General features: G+C 38.4%; 1 protein-coding gene, 1 long non-coding RNA gene and 1 pseudogene across 2 annotated transcripts in view; 1 reads left to right on the top strand and 2 right to left on the bottom strand.

Moving 5' to 3' along the window:
* The window catches only part of ACAT1 (acetyl-CoA acetyltransferase 1), a 28195-nt gene that overhangs the window by 3031 nt on the left and 3107 nt on the right, over window positions 1–22057 (top strand). The window contains exons 2-10 of the mRNA XM_039883170.1: window positions 9632–9679; window positions 10710–10827; window positions 11107–11202; window positions 11431–11531; window positions 14732–14875; window positions 15308–15458; window positions 16389–16484; window positions 17851–17964; window positions 18831–18895. Of these exons, the coding sequence (XP_039739104.1) occupies window positions 9632–9679; window positions 10710–10827; window positions 11107–11202; window positions 11431–11531; window positions 14732–14875; window positions 15308–15458; window positions 16389–16484; window positions 17851–17964; window positions 18831–18895 (933 nt within the window). The remainder of the gene's footprint in view (window positions 1–9631; window positions 9680–10709; window positions 10828–11106; window positions 11203–11430; window positions 11532–14731; window positions 14876–15307; window positions 15459–16388; window positions 16485–17850; window positions 17965–18830; window positions 18896–22057) is intronic.
* On the bottom strand, window positions 5338–10713 carry LOC120619034 (uncharacterized). The gene is made up of 2 exons (XR_005657343.1): window positions 7734–10713; window positions 5338–7481 (listed from the first exon to the last, which is right to left on the bottom strand). It is a non-coding gene; the product is annotated as an uncharacterized LOC120619034 (long non-coding RNA).
* LOC120619041 (uncharacterized) lies at window positions 14223–14341 on the bottom strand (annotated as a pseudogene).

Consider the following 22057-nt stretch of genomic DNA (forward strand, 5'->3'; position numbering starts at 1 on the left):
AAGAAATGGAGAGGGTGAGGGAGAAGAGGGAATAAAGATGTGAACCCCATATTTACACAGTGAGAGGTGCATTGAAGGAAGTAAACATGTCGAAATAAGAGAGGCCAACTTAAAGTAGCTAAGGAGAACCACTCTGGATGTGTCTTTTGAGCTGAGAGCTGAGGAATAAAAATGAACCAGCCATGGAGAGCTGGGGAAAGACTAGTAGAGGCACACTGCCGAGATCTGGAGGTGGGAACTGGTTCAGAACAAAGAGGTTGCTGTGGCTGGCACAGAGCAAGAGTGATATGAGTTTGGAAAGCAAGTCAGGAGCCAGATCATGCAAGGCTTAGTTGGATAAAGGGAAGAATTTGGGTATTATTCCAAGGGCAATGGAAAGCCATCAAAGAATTTTAATCATGGGAATGATGTGATCTGATGTACATATTTTTTCCTAGCCTCTCTTTTATTTTAAATTTTAATTAGTTTCAAGTATAGAGTACATTGGTTAGACATCTATATAGTTAGTAAAATGATCCCCTGAATTGCTCCCTCCCTTCCCTGACCCTCCCCCTAGCCGATGTATTAATACTAACTGCATTCCCTCTGCCTTGCTGCCCATCCGCGTGACCAACTATCAACTACTAATTTGTACTTTAACCCTTCACCCCATTCTCCTAGCTCCCCAAACCTCCCTTCCCTCTGTCCGTTGCCAGATTGTCTACTATATTTGTGAGTCTGTTTTTGATTAATTCTTTTCCTTAAATTCCGCATATAAGTGAAATCATATAATGTTTATCTTTGTGTGATTTAAATACCTTCTAGGTCCATCAAAGCAATGTCTTTTTCCATCCCCTTGTTTTTCATATGCAAGGATCTTGTTTTCTTATCCTTTCAGCCACTCTATCTTTTGGTTGGAGCACTTACTTCTTTTCCATTTCGGGTACTTATTGATAGGAATGTAGTTGTTACCATTCTTTATTCCTGTTTTTGATACATGTTTTTTCTTCTTAAAGAAGTCCCTCCAACATTTCCTGTAATACTAGCTTGGTGGTGATAAATTCCTTTAGCTTATTTTTGTCTGGGAAGCTCTTTATCTGTCCTTCAGCTCTAAATGAGAGCTTTGCTGGATAAATTATTCTTGATTGTAGATCCTGGGTTTTCATCCTGTTGAATATTTTGTGCCAAGGCCTTCTGTCCTGCATAATTTCTTTTGAGAAATCAGCTGCCAGTCTTTTGGGTGTTCCCTTATAAGTAATTATTTCATTTTCTCTTGCTGCTTTTAATATTCTTTCTTTGTATTTAACCTTTGGCATTTTAATTATGATGTATCTTGGTGTAGGGCTCTTTGGATCTCTGATTTTTGGAATTCTCTAAGCTTCCTGGGGTTTTATCTCCATTTCCTTCACCAAGTTAGGGAAGTTTCCATCAGTATTTCTTCAAACAGCTGTTCAACATCTTGATTTTATTCTGTTACACCGATCAGACAAATATTTGAAGCCTTAATAGTGTCCCATATCCTCCTTATTTTTATAATCTTGGCATCTTTTTTTCTTGCCATTCTAATTGTCCTGATTGGCTTTCCTGTTCTCTAGATAGGGCATTTGATCTACTTCTTTATTCACTTTGTTTATTCCATTTAATATACTTCTCATCTCAGATAATGTGTTCTCCATTTCAGACTGGTTCTCTTTTATAATTTACATTTCCATTTTTATCTCTTTGTTGGCGTTCTCTACACTTCTCAAAAGTTCACTTAGCATCTTTATAACCAGTGTTTTGAACTCTGCATCTGTTAGATTACTTGAGTCCATTATATCTGGAACTCTGTTCCGTTCTGTCATATGGTTTCTGCTTCTTTGTCTTCCCATTTTGGCTGCCTTTTCATGTCTGTTTGTATGTACTAAGCAAAGCTTCTAAGCCTCCCGGTCTTATTAGTGTGGATTTGTGAAGTAGGTGTCCAGTGGCACAGTCCTGAGAGGGGTTCAGCTGCAGGCCAAATTTAGCCCAAGCTTCTGCCCCTCCGGGGCCACCTGTTAAGATTCAGCAAGCAATCCACAGATGCTGTGCTTATAGTTGCCTCAAAAGGCTACACCAGAAACCGAGGCCAGCTGCCTTCACTAGTGTGAGTCTCAGCAAGTAGCATCTGAGTTGCTGAGGATACACCTGGATGTGGCTTGAGTGAGGCCCGAGGTGGAATAGGCAGGGTTTCAGGGAACCCTCTGGGCAGAGCGACTTCTGTTATTCAGTTTGATGATGTCATGGCTATGGCGGTGCTGTGTCTGGCGCACTGTGAGTAGGGAGGGCTCAACATGGAACAATGGATACCGCCGGCACTTCTGTACAGAGTGAGTCTTACCTCGGCCCTCACTCCGACAACGTCTCCCTGTAAATCCCTGGTGCCCCCTGTGCGCAGCTGAATCAGTACTGGTGCTCAGAGCGAGCAGGTCCGTCACCGCAAAAATCCACTCGCAGACGTGGCCCCTTTAAGAGGCTTCTGCCACTGCCGCAGCCTCTGCCTCACTTAACTGCTCAGGACGGGCAGCCCCGCATCCTAGCCCCGTCCTACCTTCTGCCATTGCAGGGTGATTTCTTGGATTTCTCCCTAGTTGAATGGCTTGTTCATCTAGATCCCAGGCAATTTTTCCTTGCTGCTGCTCTTTGTTTCCGTCACAACTTTGATTTGGTTGCTGAGGGATGAACAGAGCCTCTATCATCTACGCCATTTTTTTCTCCTCTGATTTACATTTTTAAAACTGGATGGACTATGGAAGGGTAGTTGGGAAGCAGGAAGCAAGATAGAAGCCTATTATAGTAGCAAGTGATGGTGGCTGGGACTAGGTGGCAGTAGTGAAGATGAAGCAAAGTGGAAGAATTTAGGTATATTTTAGACAGAGTGTTGACAGTATCTGTAATAGAGTATCTGGGTTTTAAGGAAAGATGAAGGGTGAGTCCTAAGATTTTGGCTTGCGTACCTAGGTAAATTGCGATGCGATATCCTGAGGTGGGACATACTAGGAAGAAACTAGTTTCCTGGAGGTGGAAATTGACAGCCATGATTTTTTTAAAATTAAGTTTATTGGGGTAACATTGGTTAATACAATTAAAGAGCCATGATTTGGACATTAAATTGAGACTATCAAGTCATCACGTGGATAGATGAGTCTGGAGGTCAATTGAGAGATCAAGGCTGGAGATAGAAATTTGGAAATCATCAGGACATAAATGCTGTTTAAAGCCATGGGACTAGATATAATTAAGGAGAACATGGATGGACCTCGAGATAATCATGCTAAGCGAAATAAGCCAGACAGAAAAAGTTGAAAATCACATGATATCATTTATATGTGGGATATAAACCTAAAAGCAACAAACGAACAGGACAGAGACTTATGGACATGGACAATAGACTAGTGGTTACCAGTGGGGAGGTGGGAGGTAGATGGGGTAAAAGGGGTCAAATATGTGGTGACAGAAAGAAATCTAACTATGGGAGGTGAACACACAATGTAAATATATATATATGTATGCCTTACTGTTATTAAAATGTTCAGCTGAAACTTACAGGATTTTGTTAACCGATGTCACCATAAAAAAAAAAAATTAAAAAAAAATGAGACAGTGAAGTTGGAAAAATTAAAAGGGACCTGGAACAAAAAGCCCTTGGGACATTCCATCACTTAGAGGTTGAGAGGGGGAGGATGAGACAGCAAAGGGGACAGAAAAATAACTAGTGAGGTAGGAAGGGAACCTCAGGATTGTGTTAAAATGGAAGCCAAGAAAAGGGAGCGTTTGTGTAGTGGTTTACACACATTACCTCATTTCATTCTTACCACGACCCATGGCGGATATTTGAGAAAACCAAGGTAAAGGAAGTCTAAATACTTGCTCAAGAATACTCCGCTAAGTGAGCCCTGGCTCTTAACTATGGTGCATATTTCCCGAAAAGTGAGTCTAATGTTGCTGAAAGGGTGAGATGATTACAGTGTGTGTATATGGATCTTACTACGCAGACATTGTTGATCTTGCTCAGAGCCAACGATAGTGTGGATAAAATCTAGATTGGAGAGGCTTGAACAGTTAACAGGAGGTGAGAACAAGGAAACAGAAATTATCAATAGCTGTTGGGGAACTTCTGTTACGCAAGGGAGCTAAGAAATGAGGTGAAAGCTTAGTGGGACTATGGCGTAAGGGAAATTTGTTTTTTAGGTTTTTTTTTGTATAACCTTATGGAATGATCCAGAAGTAAAGATGAATGATGTAGGAGAGAGGGAAGGGATAACTGAACATGTGGCATCTTTGAAAAGGCAACTGGAGATGGATTCCAGGGCAAAGTGGAGTGACCAAAGAATGTCCAGAAACTTTAAAGAAGAGTAGAAGCGGCTTAAAAGGCTTTTTGATGGCAAGGAACATCCCATTCCAAATTAGCCACGTAGCAAGGAGCATTTTTGAAGATACACGATAGGCTCTTGGACATCCAAGGAGAGAAAATAGCTGGTGTTGCTGAAACCCTGACTAGAAAAACACTAACCAGTCTCTTGTTTTGTCTCTTGTAGTGTACCATGGTCATTTTTCTTCTTTTAGCTGAGTATTCATATTCAGGAATATGAAAAGGAATCTTCATATTCCTTTTCTTCTCTGTCTTTGCTGTAACCTCTGCTTTTATGTGGCATTGGCTGGCCATGCTGCTGGTTGGCTCTAGCCCCCTTGTGACCTTTCAGTTCAAGTGCCCATCAGTATCCATTTGGCCTAGTCTCTCAGGGTGCCAGCATGGGTCAAAGTCGATTCCATTCTTGGCCCTGTAAGCTCTGGCTTGGGAGAAAGATGGGTCACTTTAGGCTGTCCCTTGCAGACCCTTTAGGGAAAGGAGTGTAGTTGGAGATCAATGACTGGCATGTTTACTACAAGTAAGAACTTTTAACTGATATGTTACAATCCTTAGTGATAAGTAGGTTATATAAGCAGCAGCCCAAATTACATGACATGCTAGGGTGCACTTGTTTTTGCACAGCTCATACTGAGAGGTATCTCCATTAACCAGATGTACCTGGGCCTACTGAGCAGACGTGTGCTAGCCTGGGCCAGTATGTACACTGCCACTTTGATGGACATGTGAAGCTCAGGGGAATAAACACAAACCTTGCTAATCCAGTGACACAGCTCTTTTCAGAGGTACAAATACAGAGATGGCAGATAAATTTTACTTCAAGGTCTGCACAAACAGGTTAATCTGATAGTAACAAGTAACGTTGATGATGTCTATTATGTTTACATTGATGTTCACTGTACCACACCAAGTAATCTTTCTCCTCTGAACCTGTTGTGGGATGCTCGAACAGAGACACGGGACACCAAGACTATAAGCAGAAAGCAGCGTTTATTGATGCCGGCACCGGCTCAGCATTTTCTTATCCAGACTGAGCCCCGATTGTAACACAAAGGGCAGTGTTATACAGTCTTGTCATTCCTACACAGCTACAGATAAAAGGAAGAACATTGATTGGTTGACAAACTGTGAGAAAACTGTTGTTAGCTGGAGAGTCCTTGGAAGGGAGTGGGGGCAGTCAGGAACGAACTTGTTCCAGCAGGAAATGGCAGGGCAGGGTTAGGCTGCCACTTTCCCCACTTTGATGCTCGGACCCAGGATTGGGCCAGAGAGCATCATCTCCTTCTAATTTTTGGTTTAAAGCCTGTATCTCCATAGCACGAGGACTTTTGTTGCAGTTTTTGTTTCTACTATAGCCTCTCTGAAGGAGGTGGTTGACCAGATAAAAAGAGGCAATAGGCTTGGGAGGAGGAGGGAGGTCCTGAGGAAGAGTACTATCCCAACTAAGGTATTAAAGCTACCAAAAGTGGAGAACCAGCCTCCAAAGAGGTTACTAGGGTCCCATTCTTTCCAACTTTGGACGGGCACGTGAGCTATTTTCCTAATATCAGTAGCTATGACAGTCATAGCTTTGCCATTGTCATCTATTTTGAGGCAACAATCAGTCTGGTTAAACTTTCCACACATTTCTCCTTCTTTTGCTAATAGATAATCTAGATAATCTAAGGCTAAGCGGTTTTGGTAGAAAGCTGACTACATCTGGGATTGTTGCCTGGCTAGAAGCTCTAAGGCAGTAGCAGTCTCATTGGTTACGATCCAAGAACTGCTTGTAATCTATCAATCCACTTTATATATATAGGGGTCCGATAACCCCAGCTCCCACCTTGGGCCCAAGTTGTGGGGCCATAGTACTGGATAATATGGTGAGGGTGCCATCCTGATGAGACATTGTCCTCAGGCTTTTGCTGCATGTAGATTGGTCAGCTTCCGGTGTGACCACAGTGGGCCACTGTCTTACTGTCAGCTCAGCTGGTGTTTTCTTCCAGAGGGTTGCCTTGAGGGGACTGGAACACATTCCCACTCTGCAGCTGCAGGTTTAAGTCTGCTGTGATGTATCCAGGGCGTTATTTTAGCAGCCTTAACTACAGTGGGGATGGACAAAATGACAGTAAAGGAGCCTCTCCGCAGGGGTTTTAGGGGCTGAATGTTTCACTCTTCTACACAGAGTCTCCTGGCTTAAAGGAATGAACTTAAGTGGTTAAACTGACAGGGAGCCTTTCCCTAACCCATTGGTTGAAAGTCTGGAAGGTGATCCCTAGGGCCTGTCTCAGAGTCAATTCGCTGATTTCCTTGTGGTCCCCTCGTAGTCCTTTGATGAGTGGTGGCCGCCGCCTATACAGGATCTCGTAGGGGGAGAATCCAGTCTTTTTGGTTGGGGCTGACCTGATTCTTAATAGTGCCATGGGGAGGACTTCGTCCCAATGTAGATGTGTCTCCTGACATAGTTTCCTTAACTGAGTCTTAAGGGTCCTGTTCACGCATTCCACCTGTCCCGAACTCTGTGGTTGATAGGTGGTATGCAATTTCCATTTAAATTTAAATTCTTGGCTAGTAGCTGCACTATTTCTGCTACAAAGGCTGGCCCATTATCTGAGCCAGTGGTGACTGGTAGGCCAAATCGTGGAACAATTTCTCAGAGGAGCAGTCTGGGTACTTCTCGGGCCATCTCAGTCCAGGTGCGGTAAGACTTTATCCAACCGGAATAGGTGCAAACAAAGACCAAGAGATACTTGAGGCCCTATGATCAAGGCATTTCAGTGAAATCTACTTCGAGTTCCTCAAAGGGGGTGCCACTGACACTTTGGACCCCCGGTGGGGCACACGGCCCTTGCCTGGGGTTGTTGCAGGCACAGGCTTCGCACCATTCACACAGGGCTTGGAAGATGCTAGAGATCTGGGAGACATAGAAGTACCAGCCCAGAGTGGTTTCTAGAGCAGTGCCACCAAGGTGAGTCCTTTGGTGAAAGTGTTTGACAAAAGCTGGGGCTAGGCTCCCAGGGACTGCAGTTCATCTGTCCTTGAACTTCCACCATCCACTGGAGAGGGGGCTCCCTCTTTAGTCTTAAACCAGGCTGCTTCTTGAGGAAAGTACTTGGGGTCCCATTCATCTAAGGGACTGGGAAACAGGGAAGCAGTTAGAGCTGTAGTGCTGGCCACAGAACCGCGGATAGGGGCTCAACTCTCACTTCGTAGCTGGGCCATGTCTCAGTTACACTCAGTCACACAGCAAACACACTCCACCCTCCACCCTATGTACTTGAGAGGTCACAGTTTCCTCTAACAAATGTAATGGGGTGACCTTGGGAGTTGATCAGATTCCTCTTCTGTCCTCTAATGGACAGGCTGTACCTGGGACCCGGGTCCTTACCAGTCAGGTGGTGCTCCTGGGCTGATTCCTGTGCCTCTCCAGGTTCCGTTGTGGTCTTGGAGCCGCTGCCCCAGTCTGCTGAAAGAGTTGTCCTACCCTACAGACAACAGGTCTGCTGGCGCCAGGTGAAGTCTGCTTCTCACAGTGTCCCGGGGGCCAGACCCTGAAGGCAAGGGAGGTGAAAAACCGCTGTCTCTGGATCCTGGATGAGCCCTCAGAAATGTTGCGGGGTTCTCGAACAGAGACGGGACACCGAGGCTATAAGCGGGAAGCCGTGTTTATTGATGCCGGCACTGGCTCAGCGGATTCTTATCCAAAGGCCGAGCCCCGATTGTAACATAACAGGCAGTTTTATACAGTCTTGTCATGCCTACACAGCTACAGATATAAGGAAGAACACTGACTGGTTGACAAGCTATGAGAAAACTGATGTTAGCTGGAGAGTCCCTGGGGGTTGAGGGCAGTCAGGAACGAACTTGTTCCAGCAGGAAATGGCCTGGCAGGGTCAGGCTGCCACAAACCCTGAGGATGGCTTGTTTTTATGCCTCTCTTATAGTTCTTACTAAATTCTGACTTAGGAATGTGTACAGATAACTTTAACATTTCTCCCTTATAAAATTATAATACTGCTTGAATACAGGGACCATATTTTACAGATCTCACATTCCCCAAAGTGCATTCTATAAGGTAAGTGATCTTAATATGTCTGAGAAAGCGAAAGATCAAACAGTATTGTGTTCTCTCTCCCTCACAAAGATGGTGAAGGCATCTCTTCAGAGTAGGGGTTTCACTGAATATTCTGATGACATTTTGAATCAAATCAGGACTAAAGTTATTTCTTATAGCAGAGTTGTTTTTATGAACTTTCTACATAAAAGTGACTTTTTCTATCTATTAACTTTGGAAAAAAGATTACCTTAAGTTAAATCCTGTTTTTCCACTCCTAGGAAAACATTGTCTTCAAGCTGCCATTTTCATGTATCTATTCTTATCTAAACACTTTATAAAAATAAATTTTGGGGGGATACCTTGTGGTTACTTTGGTTATCTTTGCTTATAACCACTACTTGTCAAATAATCTTTTTGTCTGTATTATAAATTAAAAGCTTTAGTTGATTATTTGCATTGAATCAAACAAAGCTTGTTTAACCTGTGAAAAGCTAAGTTCTTGGGTTAGTTTAGTTTTTAAATGTTTATAGGCTCTGACATATGTCTGGACATTATAACTATCAACAAGATTAGGTTCTAAATATAAGTTGTCATGTTTGAATATTTATTATGCTTTCTGATCTTAGAGGACAAAAAATTTATTGTTCTTTGTCTAGAAAATTGTCCAATTTCAGATTAATTAGGTCTCTGAACTGTGATCTGCATTTTTAGAATTCGTTCTTATTGGCATTGTTCTTAAGAATAGTGTGCAAAGAATTGAGATGTAAGAGCAAGATATTTTTTTTTCTTCCTTACAAAAGAATTTATCTGATAATATAGACCATATTGGTATGAGGTGTGTTTGTCTGAAAGCAGAGACATTTGTTAGAAGTGGGTGGGGAGAAATAGCAAGTTTTATTTAAATATTTTTTTAAGGAATGAAATTATTTTCTTGTGGTACTCTAAAATTACTTAATTTAGAACCGAAAGATTTATGTTAAAACTGTTTTATGCTTTTACTTAAAAAAGGCTTAGACATTTTAAGATAAACCAGACGTTAAAACATACATTTCCAATGAACAGTTAATCAGAAAAGCATATTATATAGTAATATTTTTTTGATATATGCTAACTGTAGAACATTTGAAAATAGAAGTATAAAGAAGCAATCACCATAACCTCATCACTGAGAAGTATAAAATGATTTTGATTATTATTTTCTACATCATAACATTATATTTATATTACAGGAAATAAGTTATGTAAAACGAAGTTATGTATCAAAACCCACTTTGAATGTAAGTATAAATTTAAATTGTGCTTTAAAATTAAAGAATTTAAAGGAAATGTAGTCAGTAAAAGAAATGCATATTCTTATGATTTGTGCGTGAGGGTCAACTCATGGTGATGCAATAGTTAGGAATAGCTAATTATTGAAATATTAAGTTAAACTCCCAAATTATCACAAAAATATTTCAATCTAGCGCCCTGGATAATTTCCGCTTTTTCCCCTTGGTCTATTGCAAGACAGCCTTCTCTCAGAAACTGGGCAGGGTTTTTCCCTTAACTCTCAGGGACCCCTCATTATATTGTGTGGCACATTGCAGAGGCCACGTGGAAGATACTAGAAGGGACTAAACTAGGCCGGGTATTAGACAAGGACCATCACCTGCTCACCTAGTGCTTTCTGAGGGAGTCCTCTCTGTTTCATACGGGTCCCTAAAATGATTTAGTAATAGCCTTCTACCAAAATCTAAGGAATGAATCTCTTAATTTATGAGTTTAAAATGAGAATGTGGAAGGCAAATGTAAGGAGAGAATTGTTACAGTAGTGTGTCCGAATATTTGAGAGCCTTTTATCTACTTTTTAAATTTCATTTTAATCATTTAAGAAATTATGGCTCTGTCCTAGTTGTGGTGTGGCCACATCTAGCTTACAGATATTGATTCCTATTTCAGAGTTCCCTCCAGTAAGGAAGCCCTTTGGTTAGGGTTGTTTAGTATGCAGTTAACAAGGATAAAGTAATCCTTTAAATTTAACTGAGAAGAATTGAAACTTAAGCTTCTGGTTTCAAACCTCCTATGGAGAACTGGGGAGGATCTATGCCTACTTTAGAGCTGGTTTGTCTTAGGTTTTCTATTAGGTCTTAAATCATAATGTACCAGCATTGAACTGATTAGTTTTACTGTTGTTCAGATACTATTTTAATCTTTGATGAGTAGTCATCGTAAGTATTTCTTAGATAATGTCTATGAATTATGTTTATTTAATAAGCAATTTGGGTAAAATATTTAAACGTAATGTTTTTTTATCTTCTGTCTTACCAGGAAGTGGTAATAGTAAGTGCTATAAGAACACCCATTGGATCCTTTCTAGGCAGCCTTTCCTCCCTGCCAACCACTAAGCTTGGTTCCATTGCAATTCAGGGAGCCATTGAAAAGGCAGGTCAGTAGTTGCTTTGCTTTTTGTTTTAAGGGGGGCAGTGAATCAATGAAACAAATACTTATTTTGCACTTACTGTATACATCACACTTAGAAATGACTTGATGCCTGCAGTTCTGAATTCCCTTGTAAAGAAGTCCTTGTACTACAGAATTAGGAATAAAACTCAAAACCGACAAGAAAAAGAAACTGTTCCTACTATATGTCATGTACTGTATTAAGTAGTCACTAATTACTAAATTGAACAAAATATGGAAATGCTTTTGATTTTTTTTAAAAAAGGGATTCCAAAAGAAGAAGTGAAAGAAGCATACATGGGTAATGTTCTACAAGGAGGTGAAGGACAAGCGCCTACTAGGCAAGCAGTACTAGGTGCAGGTACTTGGAATACATTTTTGCTTATTTTATACTTAAAATATTTGATATGACAAAATGGAGGTCATTTCAGCTTAAATGAAATGTTAAATGCATAATGTAACATTTAAGAGACATATTGGCAGGAATATTGCAGATTATAGTTTAACATGCTTTATTAATTTTAATTCTACAGTTGTTTGATGAGTATCTTTGTTTTTCAAAAGTATGACTTATTTATATTGGTTTTAGGCTTACCAGTATCTATTCCATGTACCACTATAAACAAAGTGTGTGCCTCAGGAATGAAAGCCATTATGATGGCTTCTCAGAATCTTATGTGTGGACATCAGGTAAGAAGCACCTTCATTTCCATTTTATAACTAAAATACGCAGTGCTAAAAGACACCAAAAGCCTAAGCACATTTATGCTTTAAAAGTGATCCTCCTAAGTATAGTTGCTATGTTGTTTCAGACACTCAAGGAGTATCTGGATGTGCTAATTCCTTTGGAAGTAGAGGTCAAAACAATAGCTCAGTATCTTATGTTAAAACGTAGTTTTCAGCTAAGATGTTTTAGTGTTTGGATGACCCTTAAAGTCTTTCTCTGAGATTTTTGGTAATTTAAAACATCATGAATTTTGTATTCACCAGAGTAAGTGTTTCCATCATAAAAGAGAATAAGGTGCTGACCCTGGGAATCAAGTTGTTGATTAAGCCCAGAACTGATGACTAATTTATAGTTCCTATGTGGCCATGTTCAGCTGTTAAATTGTGCAGGCTTTCTGTTGGCCTGATTTAGATCTTGTCTTGACCTGAGATCAAGTAAGAGATAGCAACATATGCTGTGGTGTTAGGAGACTAGACCTAGACTCATAGAACTAAGAGTTTATGAGATCCAAGCCCTTTTTTCAATTGAGGGAAGTGCGGTTGAGACGACCACAAACACAAAGTTACAGGGTTGGAATTAGACAATAGGCATCTCTATCCCTGTCTAGTGCATTCCAGCCTATCAGGGCACAACACACCAGGGTAAAAACTGGCTGAGGTGTTTGCAAATTAGTTCTTAACTGGACAAGAACCACAATTATGTGTACCCTTGATGTTATTCCTCCTTTGCTTTGTTTCTAATTATCAGGCAAGCCAAAGAGAAAAAACAAGGATAGTGATAACTGAGCTAAGCATCAGAAACTTTATATTAAAGATTATATATGCACCATGCTAAAAACTGACATGGTATAGAAACATGTAAAATGACAAATGTCTTTTTTCTTCTTCTCCCTGTCTGAGTCTCTGACTTAATTCACTACTTGTGTAATCTGACACTTAAGAGCAGAGAAACTTTGGGCAAGTTGCTTAAACTGTGCCTCACTTAATGTCTTGGAGATCTTTCTGTATCAGCACCTAAGATAGTATTCTATTGAACTGAACAACTATGATATATTTTATGGGTCCTTATTGAAGGGACATCTAGACTGTCTCCAGTTCTTCACAATTTTAAATAATGCTGTAGCGAGTATCCCTATACGTGTATCTTTGTGTACTTAGATTACCTGAATCGCCTCCTAGTGGTTAAGAACACAAAGTCTAGAGCCAGATGAATTTCAAATCCTACTTCTGTCCCACATTAGCCGGGCACTTACTATGTGACAGTCATTGGAGACGAGTGAACAAAACATTAAAAAATCTCATCATGTGCAAGTCTGCTGGAAAAATTCCTAAGAATTTCTGAGTCAGAAGCTTTAAAAATTTTGACATTTTCAAATACTTTCCATACAGATTATACCAGTTACACACTTTCCAAAGGTTGTGAGAGCTTGTCTGCCTACACGCAGTGTAACACTAACATGAGATATTACCAAAATTTGTGAAACCGTGGGTAAAAATGGTCATGAGATTGTTTAGATGTTTCAAAACTGTTTGAATGACAAGGTTTTGTCTCAGTTGATCTGTTGTGGTTCTCTAGGAAATGTTATTTTTACTATATTAAAACACTTTCAGTTAGTATTTGATTCATTTCTGCATGTATACAATTATCTGACATAGGAATACTCGGCATGCCTTGTTTTGAATATTTATGATTTTGGAAAATGGTCGATTTTATATTGAAGAATAATTGGTACCTTATTTTCTGTCACTCATAGCTATTATCCCCAGAAAATATTCAATATTTCAGGATAACTGAATAAAACTTACATAAGAATTGATCATTTATATTTCAAAATAGGCAAAATAATTAGGTTTCTTTTGTGTAGAACTTGTGTTTGTCTTTATTCCTAATTAATAGCTGTGAGAAAATAACATTAGCTTTAATTTTAATGTCTTATATTAAACCGTTTTTAACAAGCCCGTTAATGTAAATGAATTCCTTTTGTTGATTTGTAATAACAGGTTTCAATTGATTAATATTTATCAAGCTTCTACTATATATGCCAGGCACCAAAGACATGAAAAGAAATATGACAAGCTTTCGGGCCTCAGAGGAGCTTAGTTTACTGAAGAGATTCAACATATAAATATAGCCACAATACAGTGTAATGAAAGCAGTTTTCCAGTTATTGCATAATGCTATCATTAGTATTACGTAGTAATTGGAAAACAAAAGAAGGAAGGGAAACTGTTCCAAGAGCTAGAAATAGGCAGTCAGGCAAAGCATGAAGTGGCTGTGTTTTGAATAGTTGTAAAGGAAATGTGGGTGTTTTTACATGTTGGTGTATGGGTCAAAAAGTGCCAGGATGTATGTGAATGATCATGGTTTCTTTGAAGACCTTTAAACAGTTCTGTGTGACCTGAGGTGTAGGTCTAGGCATGAGACTGGAAAGAGACAAAACAGTCAGATCATAAAGGGCCTTGGTGATAACCATGCTGGAGTTGAGTGTGGATGACACCTGGGTGGAAGGAAAGGCTGCAGCATGTCAGATGATCAAGAAGAAAATTATCATTATTTTTTTAATTTATTTTTTTTAGGTGAGGCAGCTGTTGGTTGACCTCACAGATTGCAAGGACCTTGTTAGCTTACAATCTCTTATTTTTTATTTTTTTTTATGCCGACAGCACCTGGTCTTCCTAGGTGGTCTCCCATCCAAGTACTAACCAGGCCAGACCCTGCTTAGCTTCAGAGATGAGATGGGATCGGGCTTGTTCAGGGTAGCATGGCCATAGACTAAAGAGAAAATTATTATAGCTGTTGATGAAGATGATCTCAATCAAGGAAACAGTAGGATTCTGTGAAATGAGATTACTTCTAATCTTTTAGAGAAGACATTAAACTTTTAGCAGTTTGAATAGAAGTACTGGAAGACAGGAATTTCAGAAGATGGTCTTATATGAAAGATTCCTGGCATTCTTATTAATGTTGGATTCTAATCTTAATTATTACACATTTTAGACCATTTCCTTTCGTCAGGGTCAAGAGAGTTCTTCCTGTATTCACTGTGTAACAAATGTTTAATAAAGTCTGTGTAAAGTACTTGTTTGTTGTAGCTGTGTAATGGGTAAAATAGGTTTTTAACTACTATCTGAACTGACACCTGGTTTTCTGCGTTGCTGAGCAGGATGTGATGGTGGCAGGTGGGATGGAGAGCATGTCCAACACTCCCTATGTAATGAACAGAGGAGCAACACCGTATGGTGGGGTAAAGCTTGAAGATTTGATAGTAAAAGATGGGCTAACCGACGTCTACAATAAAATTCATATGGTAATTATTGCTTTTTAATGGAGAAATACCATCTCTATACAATACTGCTTGATTTTAAAAATTATATGAATTTTAGAAATTGAACTGAAGGTCAGGCTCTGTAAACGTTGATTTTAGCCATGCATTTTAGACAAGTATTTTTCTATGCTCATTACATCAGCCTGGCTCAGTTGTTGAATGAACTGCCCCACACCAGAATAGGGTATATTCTGACTTCTAATAATGTGTTCTATAACTATTTAATTATTTGCCTTTGAAATAGCAACTTCTGGGCTAATTCAAGTATTTGAAGGTAAGACATGAATGAAAAGTTACCTAGAACAGAAAAGTATATTTTAAGAAACTAAATTTAACTGCTAATTTTATTTTATGCATAGGTAACAGATATAAGTGATGCAAAGTTAGTTTAAAAAAAATTCCAACTTTTATCAGGGCAACTGTGCTGAGAATACGGCAAAGAAGCTGAATATTGCACGAGATGAACAGGATACTTATGCTATTAACTCCTACACCAGAAGTAAATCAGCATGGGAAGCTGGAAAATTTGGAAATGAAGTTATTCCTGTCACAATTACAGTAAGAGGTAGAGGGACAATGTTCTAAAGTAGATTTTAATTTTTAGTATATTTTACATGTTGCTAAATTTTTTAAGTTTTAAACTAGTATACTTTTATCTTTGTTCACTTCCACTGAGGACACTGACATTTCTGCTCTGGTTAAGGAAATGTTGCTACTTTAGAGTTAACATAGTTCAACCCAATTTAATGTAAGATTCCTACTCAACTGCAGATTACACTAAGCATATTTCTTAGAAATGTATTTATTAGAACTTTAAGTGACCGACAACAATTAGCTTAAGTGAAAAAGGGGATTTATTAGAAGAGTACTGTGTATACCTCCTAGAACTGAAGGATGTACGGTAGCACCCAGTCAGCTCTGGGAACTTCAGAGATTAGAACTGGGTATTCAGTACTGTTAGGCTATGCTCTCTTGGCTTCTCAGTGCTCCATGCTTTTGTGCTTTATTTGCTCAGCCTTCCCAAGTTGCTGCCTCCATCTCTAGGGTCACCCCTATAGGGTTCTCAGTCAAAGAAGAAAGAGACCTCCTCACCAACTCCTCTAGAATAAATCCACAGTAAAGACTCATTAACTTGGTTTAGGTTATATATCCACTCTAGAAATGATTATTGTGCTCAGAATGATGGGGTACTAGAGTTTATCCAGCCTAGGTCAGATATCTGCGGTCGCAAGAATGGGATCTGTGATCACAGAAGGCGGTGGAGAGAAGAGAATGGGATGTGGCTGAAATAGATTTAAATTGTGTTAAGCTACTTAAAAATCTCTTTAAGACACTAACAGATTATAGATGGTGGATTCTAGATTAGAATTTACCTGGTATGGTTTAATGTATGTAGGCATACAAGGGAGGCACAGACGACGAAGCACCTTGTACAAGTTTCTTATTGAATAACTGTTGTCTTGAATGGCGGTTACTTAAAAGATTTTTGTTTTAGGCAAACCAGATGTAGTGGTGAAAGATGATGAAGAATATAAACGTGTTGATTTCACTAAAGTTCCAAAACTGAAGACAGTATTCCAAAAAGAAAACGGTTAGTATTAAAAGCATAAGAAAAAAATGGAGTCAGTATTATATCTAGTCTTGGAACTGCCTAAGGATTTTTAAAAAATTCGAGAAAACATCTAGATCTGTGGCTCCCAACCTTTTTGGCACCAGGTACTAGTGCCCTTATAAGAATCTAATGCCTGATGATCTGAGGTGGAGCTGAGGCAGTGATGCTAGCGCTGGGGAACAGCTAATACAGACTGACAATTTGGAATTGTCAGTCTGTATTAGCTGTTCCCCAGCGCTAGCATCACTACAAATACAGATGAAGCTTCACTCGCTTGCCCACCACTCACCTCCTGCAGTGTGGCCCAGTTCTGAACAGACCATGGACTGGTACTGATGTTTGGCACAGGGGTTGGGGACCCCTAATCTATAGATGGTATTTAATGTTTTCAGTATATCAGGCTCAAGTGAAATTAACAAATGATATTTATCCAAAGTATATTTAAAATTGCCTAACAATAGTTTTGGAAGAGATTACGGAATGACTATAGAATTCAGTTTTCCATATGCCATTCATCTTGAAAATTTATTGTGATAAAAAAGTCAAGTTTATATAGTCATTAAATATCTGTAAACTTCTTGAGGTCTGAGATGACCACTGTAGTTCACTGTTGTATCTCCAGTGCCTGGCATGTAGTAGGTCCTGAAATAATTGTTGAATGTTAGTATAAATGGGATTCAATGTTAATGGTTTTGAGATCCATTGAGAAAAAACAGGCTTTTAAAATTGGCTGTATACAGTTGTGATAAAACTGAAAAAATTTCCCCTTTCCTGACTGAATTTCTCAAAACCAAGTATAGGAACACATCAGTTTTTTTAAAAAGCATGCAAAAGTACACTTACATTTTGGCAGCAGTCTAGTATAGGGTCTTCATTGATATTTTTAAAAAATAGCTTGACAATTTACATATCATAAAATTCTCCTGTTTAAAATGTACAGTTCAGTGATTTTTTAGTCATTTTTTAGACACTTAACTTCAAGTGATTGTAGAGAAGAAATATCTGATTTCACATTGACTTGAAAAATATGAGTGTCTGCTTTATGGTAGATAAGCAGAGACTCTGGGGAAAAAAATATGAACTGGTACTTATCTGTGAAGAATTATAAACCAGCACTTACCCACTGCTATCATGAAACTGTTACCAAAAATTAACACCAACAGGCATTCTTCCATTAATTGTTATCATTAGCTATGTGTGTTTCCTGAAGGCAGGAGTTGTCTCCATCATATTTGTTAATTATCCATGCATTTAACAACTAAGCAGTACTCTGTAGGAATTTGTTAAATTGAACCAAATGAATTCAGTGTGAATGTTTTGACTTCATGCTCGTTGATGCTTTCAGGTACAGTAACAGCTGCCAATGCCAGCACACTGAATGATGGAGCGGCTGCTATGGTTCTGATGACTGCAGATGCAGCCAAGCGACTCAACGTTAAACCACTGGCAAGAATAGCAGGTAGAAGATGTTCTGAACTTGTTTATTCTTTAAGTTGTTCTTGACTTTCCTTGTCAGTAATACATAATATTGAAGTTGGCTGTTTCTACCTAGCTATAGGTTGTACTTTGTGACAGAATTTAACTACTACATATTTTAATTGATAGAAGCTTCTTTAATATTTTTGTTATAATTTGCTTTATGTAAGATTAAGCTTTAAAAATCTTTTCCTATCCTCTATGAGTGGGAGAATATAGGGTACATGTTTTACCTTGGCACTATGGGGAAAAGTAGCCAGGTAGAATCCCATATACATAAAAAGAATATGGGATTAGGAGTCTGGAATTATGAAATCTAGATGTATTGGCATTTATTATTAACTATGTTGCCTTGGCAGACCCTCAACCTCCTTAACCATATTTTTAGCTATAAAACCTGCCTTGCCTTCTTCATAAAGAGTTACATATTTTTGTTACTTTATAAAAACCTTATAACTTCATTTTATTCTTAGTTTTGATCATGGTTTCTTAATCTTAGCACTACTGATGTTTTACAACAAATAATTTTTTGTTGTGGGGGCTGCTCTATGTATTGTTAGGATATTTAGCAGCAACCTTGGCCTCTACCACTAGATACCACAATAAGTGTCATTCTGCCTGTTGCGACAATCAAAAATACTGATGTCCCTGGAGGCGAATTCTCCTTTCCTGTGAAAGTCAATGGCTTAGATTATTAAAGTGTAGAATTTTAGAAAAAGAACAAATATATTTACATATATTACATGGGTTAGGAAACCTGCACTTTTTGCATATTCTATATAACAGTTGTTAGATATAGCTTTGGGTGTTTATCAAAAAGATTTTAATGATTTCATTTTTTTAATAAAGCATTTGCTGATGCTGCTGTAGACCCTATTGATTTTCCAATTGCACCTGCATATGCTGTACCTAAGGTGAGAATATACTCCATCATGCCAACTTCTGGTTTGCATATACCAAAGGTTGCAGGTTTTAGATTTTAAGATCTTCCAAAGCACAGAGATAGCTTCAATTACTTGTAAGTCACACACTGGTATGGTAACCACAAAGTAGAAGGTTGGTATGGCAAAGGAAAAAAGGGAATGCTGAAGGTCCTGGTTCTAGAATTCAAAGAAAATACTACCAGAAGGAGAGGGTCTTCATTCCAGAAAAGGAACTGCTGGGAGCACACAGAAAGCACACTCCAAATTGTCAGTCTGTATCTCTGTGGAAATTGTTAAAGAATCCCAGGAAAAGAGAGCCCCACGTAGGTTTAGGGGTTGAGGGATCTCAGAAGACTAAAACAAATATTCTCTTTCAGAAGGAGGAGAGCCTCATCCAAGAAAGTGAACTTTAGAGAGTAGCACCAAGGTTTAAAACAACAACAACAAAAAAAGGCAGAAATCAGTGGAGATTAAGGATAGAGAAAATCAGAAACAGTGAGGAGTGACCAATCCAGAGGTGGCAGATCTCAGAAAGTGACATTATACAACGGAAAGTGAATGAATCACCCTGAAAAGCAAGGGTGATAAACAGTTCTGGATTCTGAAGGTAGAAGCCAGATTCTGAGAGTTAGAGAATAGCTACAATTGGGTGCCACGTTTTGACTTGTGCTGTTGGGACAGAGGAAGATGTTTGAACTGTATAGCTTAGAAAGTTATCTGAGTTCACTGGCAGAATAGAGGAAGGGGGAAGAATAGTTTAATTTTATTGTTGCTCACAACAAAAAAACTTCTGAAGAAAAAGGGCACTGGCAATATTTAATGAAGATAATAGCATTAAGGATAATCATCGCTAGCACCACAATACCTTCTTGCCTATGAGGAACTACCAAAACGAGATATTTTAAAAGACTTTGAAGAGATAAGATTAGATAATTTACAGTCAAGTTATATCTCTGAAAATCTGTGCCCCAAATACCCTCCAGCAACTTTTATAAAGCAGAAACTATAAGGGATGCAGTAAAAAACAAACATACTAACACTGGAGATTAACATACCCCTTTCATTTGAAAGATCAAGAACTTAAAACTAAGCAACATATAATCAGTAAAGTAGATCTTAATATGTGCCTCCAAATGGAAGGCACATATTAAGGTATCCATGGAATGTTCAGGAAAATCAAGTTTCTCTCGCTCCAAAATAGAAATAAGATAGTGCAAACAAAATCTTTTTATTAGAATTCAGTAACATGAGAAATAAGAAAAGAAAAAGCCCATTCCTCCTTGATACTGAGAAACTCCCAATTTAAATATCTCTTGCATCAAAGGGCAATACAAACTGAACTTTTGGTCAAGATGGTGGAGTAGATAATGATAAAGGGATCGATCCAACAAGTGGCTATAACTCTTGTAAACATACACACCCAATATAGGAGGGGGCTTTAGCACCCCTTTGACATCAGTGGATAGATCATCCAGATAGGAAATTTAACATGGGAACAGTGGCCTTAAATTACATATTAGACTAGATATACTTAATTGATAGTTTAAGGATATTTCACCCAAAAGCATCAGAAGAAGAATGCACTTCTCAAGTACACATGGAACATTTTCCAGGATAGACTACATGTTAGGCTACAAAACAAGTCAATAAATTTAAGAAGACTGAAATCATGTCAAACATTTCTGATCACAAAGACACGAAACTAGAAATCAATTACAAGAAGAAAACTGAAACACATATATAAACATGTGGGGGCAAAATAACATGCTATACTAAACAATAAATGGTTAACAATGAGATCAAAGAAATAAAAAGATACCTTCAGAAAAATGAAAACACAATGACCCAAAACCTATAGGACACAACCAAAGCAGTTCTGAGAGAGAAATTCATAGCAATACAGCCTTACCTCAAGAAACAAGTCTCAGTGTGACTTTACACCTAAAGTAAATAGAAAAAGAACAAAGCCCAAAGCGAGTAAAGGAAAGAATAAAGATCACAGCAGAAATAAACTAGAGTCTAAAATACTACAAAAGATCAATGACACCAAGAGCTAGTTCTTTGAAAAGATAAACAAAATTGATAAACCTTTAACCAGACTCATCAAGATAAAAAAAGGACACAAATAGAATCAGAAATGAAAAAGAAGTAACAGCACCACAGAAATACAAAGGATAATAAACTATGAATAATTATATACAAACAAATTGGACAATCTAGAAGAAATGGATAAATTCCTAGACACATACTGTCATTCAAGACTGAATCAAGAAGAAACAGAAGATCTAAACAGACCAATAACTATTAAAGAAATTGAATCAGTAATCAAAAAAACTACCAACAAACAAAAAGTACTGGACGAGATGACATCACAGGTAAAATTTACCAAATATTAAAAAGAATTAACATCTATTCTTCGCAAACTATTCCAAAAAACCTGAAGAGGAGCGAAGGCTTCTGAGCGTTTACGAGGCTAGCATCATGTGGATTCCAAACCAGACATTATGACAACAAAAAATTATAAGCCAGTATCTCTGATGAGCAAAAGATACAAAACCCCTCAACAAAATATTAGCAAACCAAGTTCAGCAATACACTGAAAAGATCATACCCCATGATTAAGTGGGATTTATTTCTGAGATGCAAGGTTGGCTTGGTATCTGCAAATCAATTGTGATACGCCACATAAACAAAATGAAGGATAAAAATCATGTGATCATATCAATAGACGCAGAAAAAGCATATGACAAAATCCAGCATCCATTTATGATAAAAACTCATCAAAGTAGGGATAGAGAGAACACACCTCAACATAATAAAGGCCATATGTGACAAACCTACAGCTAACATACTCAGTGGGGAAAAGGTAAAAGCATTTTCCTTAAGATCAGGTACAAGACAAGAATGTCCACTTTTACCACTTTTATTCAACATAGTATTGGAAATCCTAGCCACAGTAATCAGAGAAGAAAAAGAAATAAAAGGCACCCAAATTGGAAAGGAAGAAGTAAAGCTGTCATTATTTGCAGATGACGATACTATACAGAGAGAACCCTAAAGATTGCACCAAAAACCTATTAGAACTGATAAATTCAGTAAAGTAGCAGGATACAAAATTAATATTCAGAAATCAGTTGCATTTCTGTACACCAA

Source organism: Pteropus medius, unplaced genomic scaffold, assembly GCF_902729225.1.
Source record: "Pteropus medius unplaced genomic scaffold, Ma_sr-lr_union100, whole genome shotgun sequence".
Lineage (NCBI taxonomy): Eukaryota > Metazoa > Chordata > Mammalia > Chiroptera > Pteropodidae > Pteropus > Pteropus medius.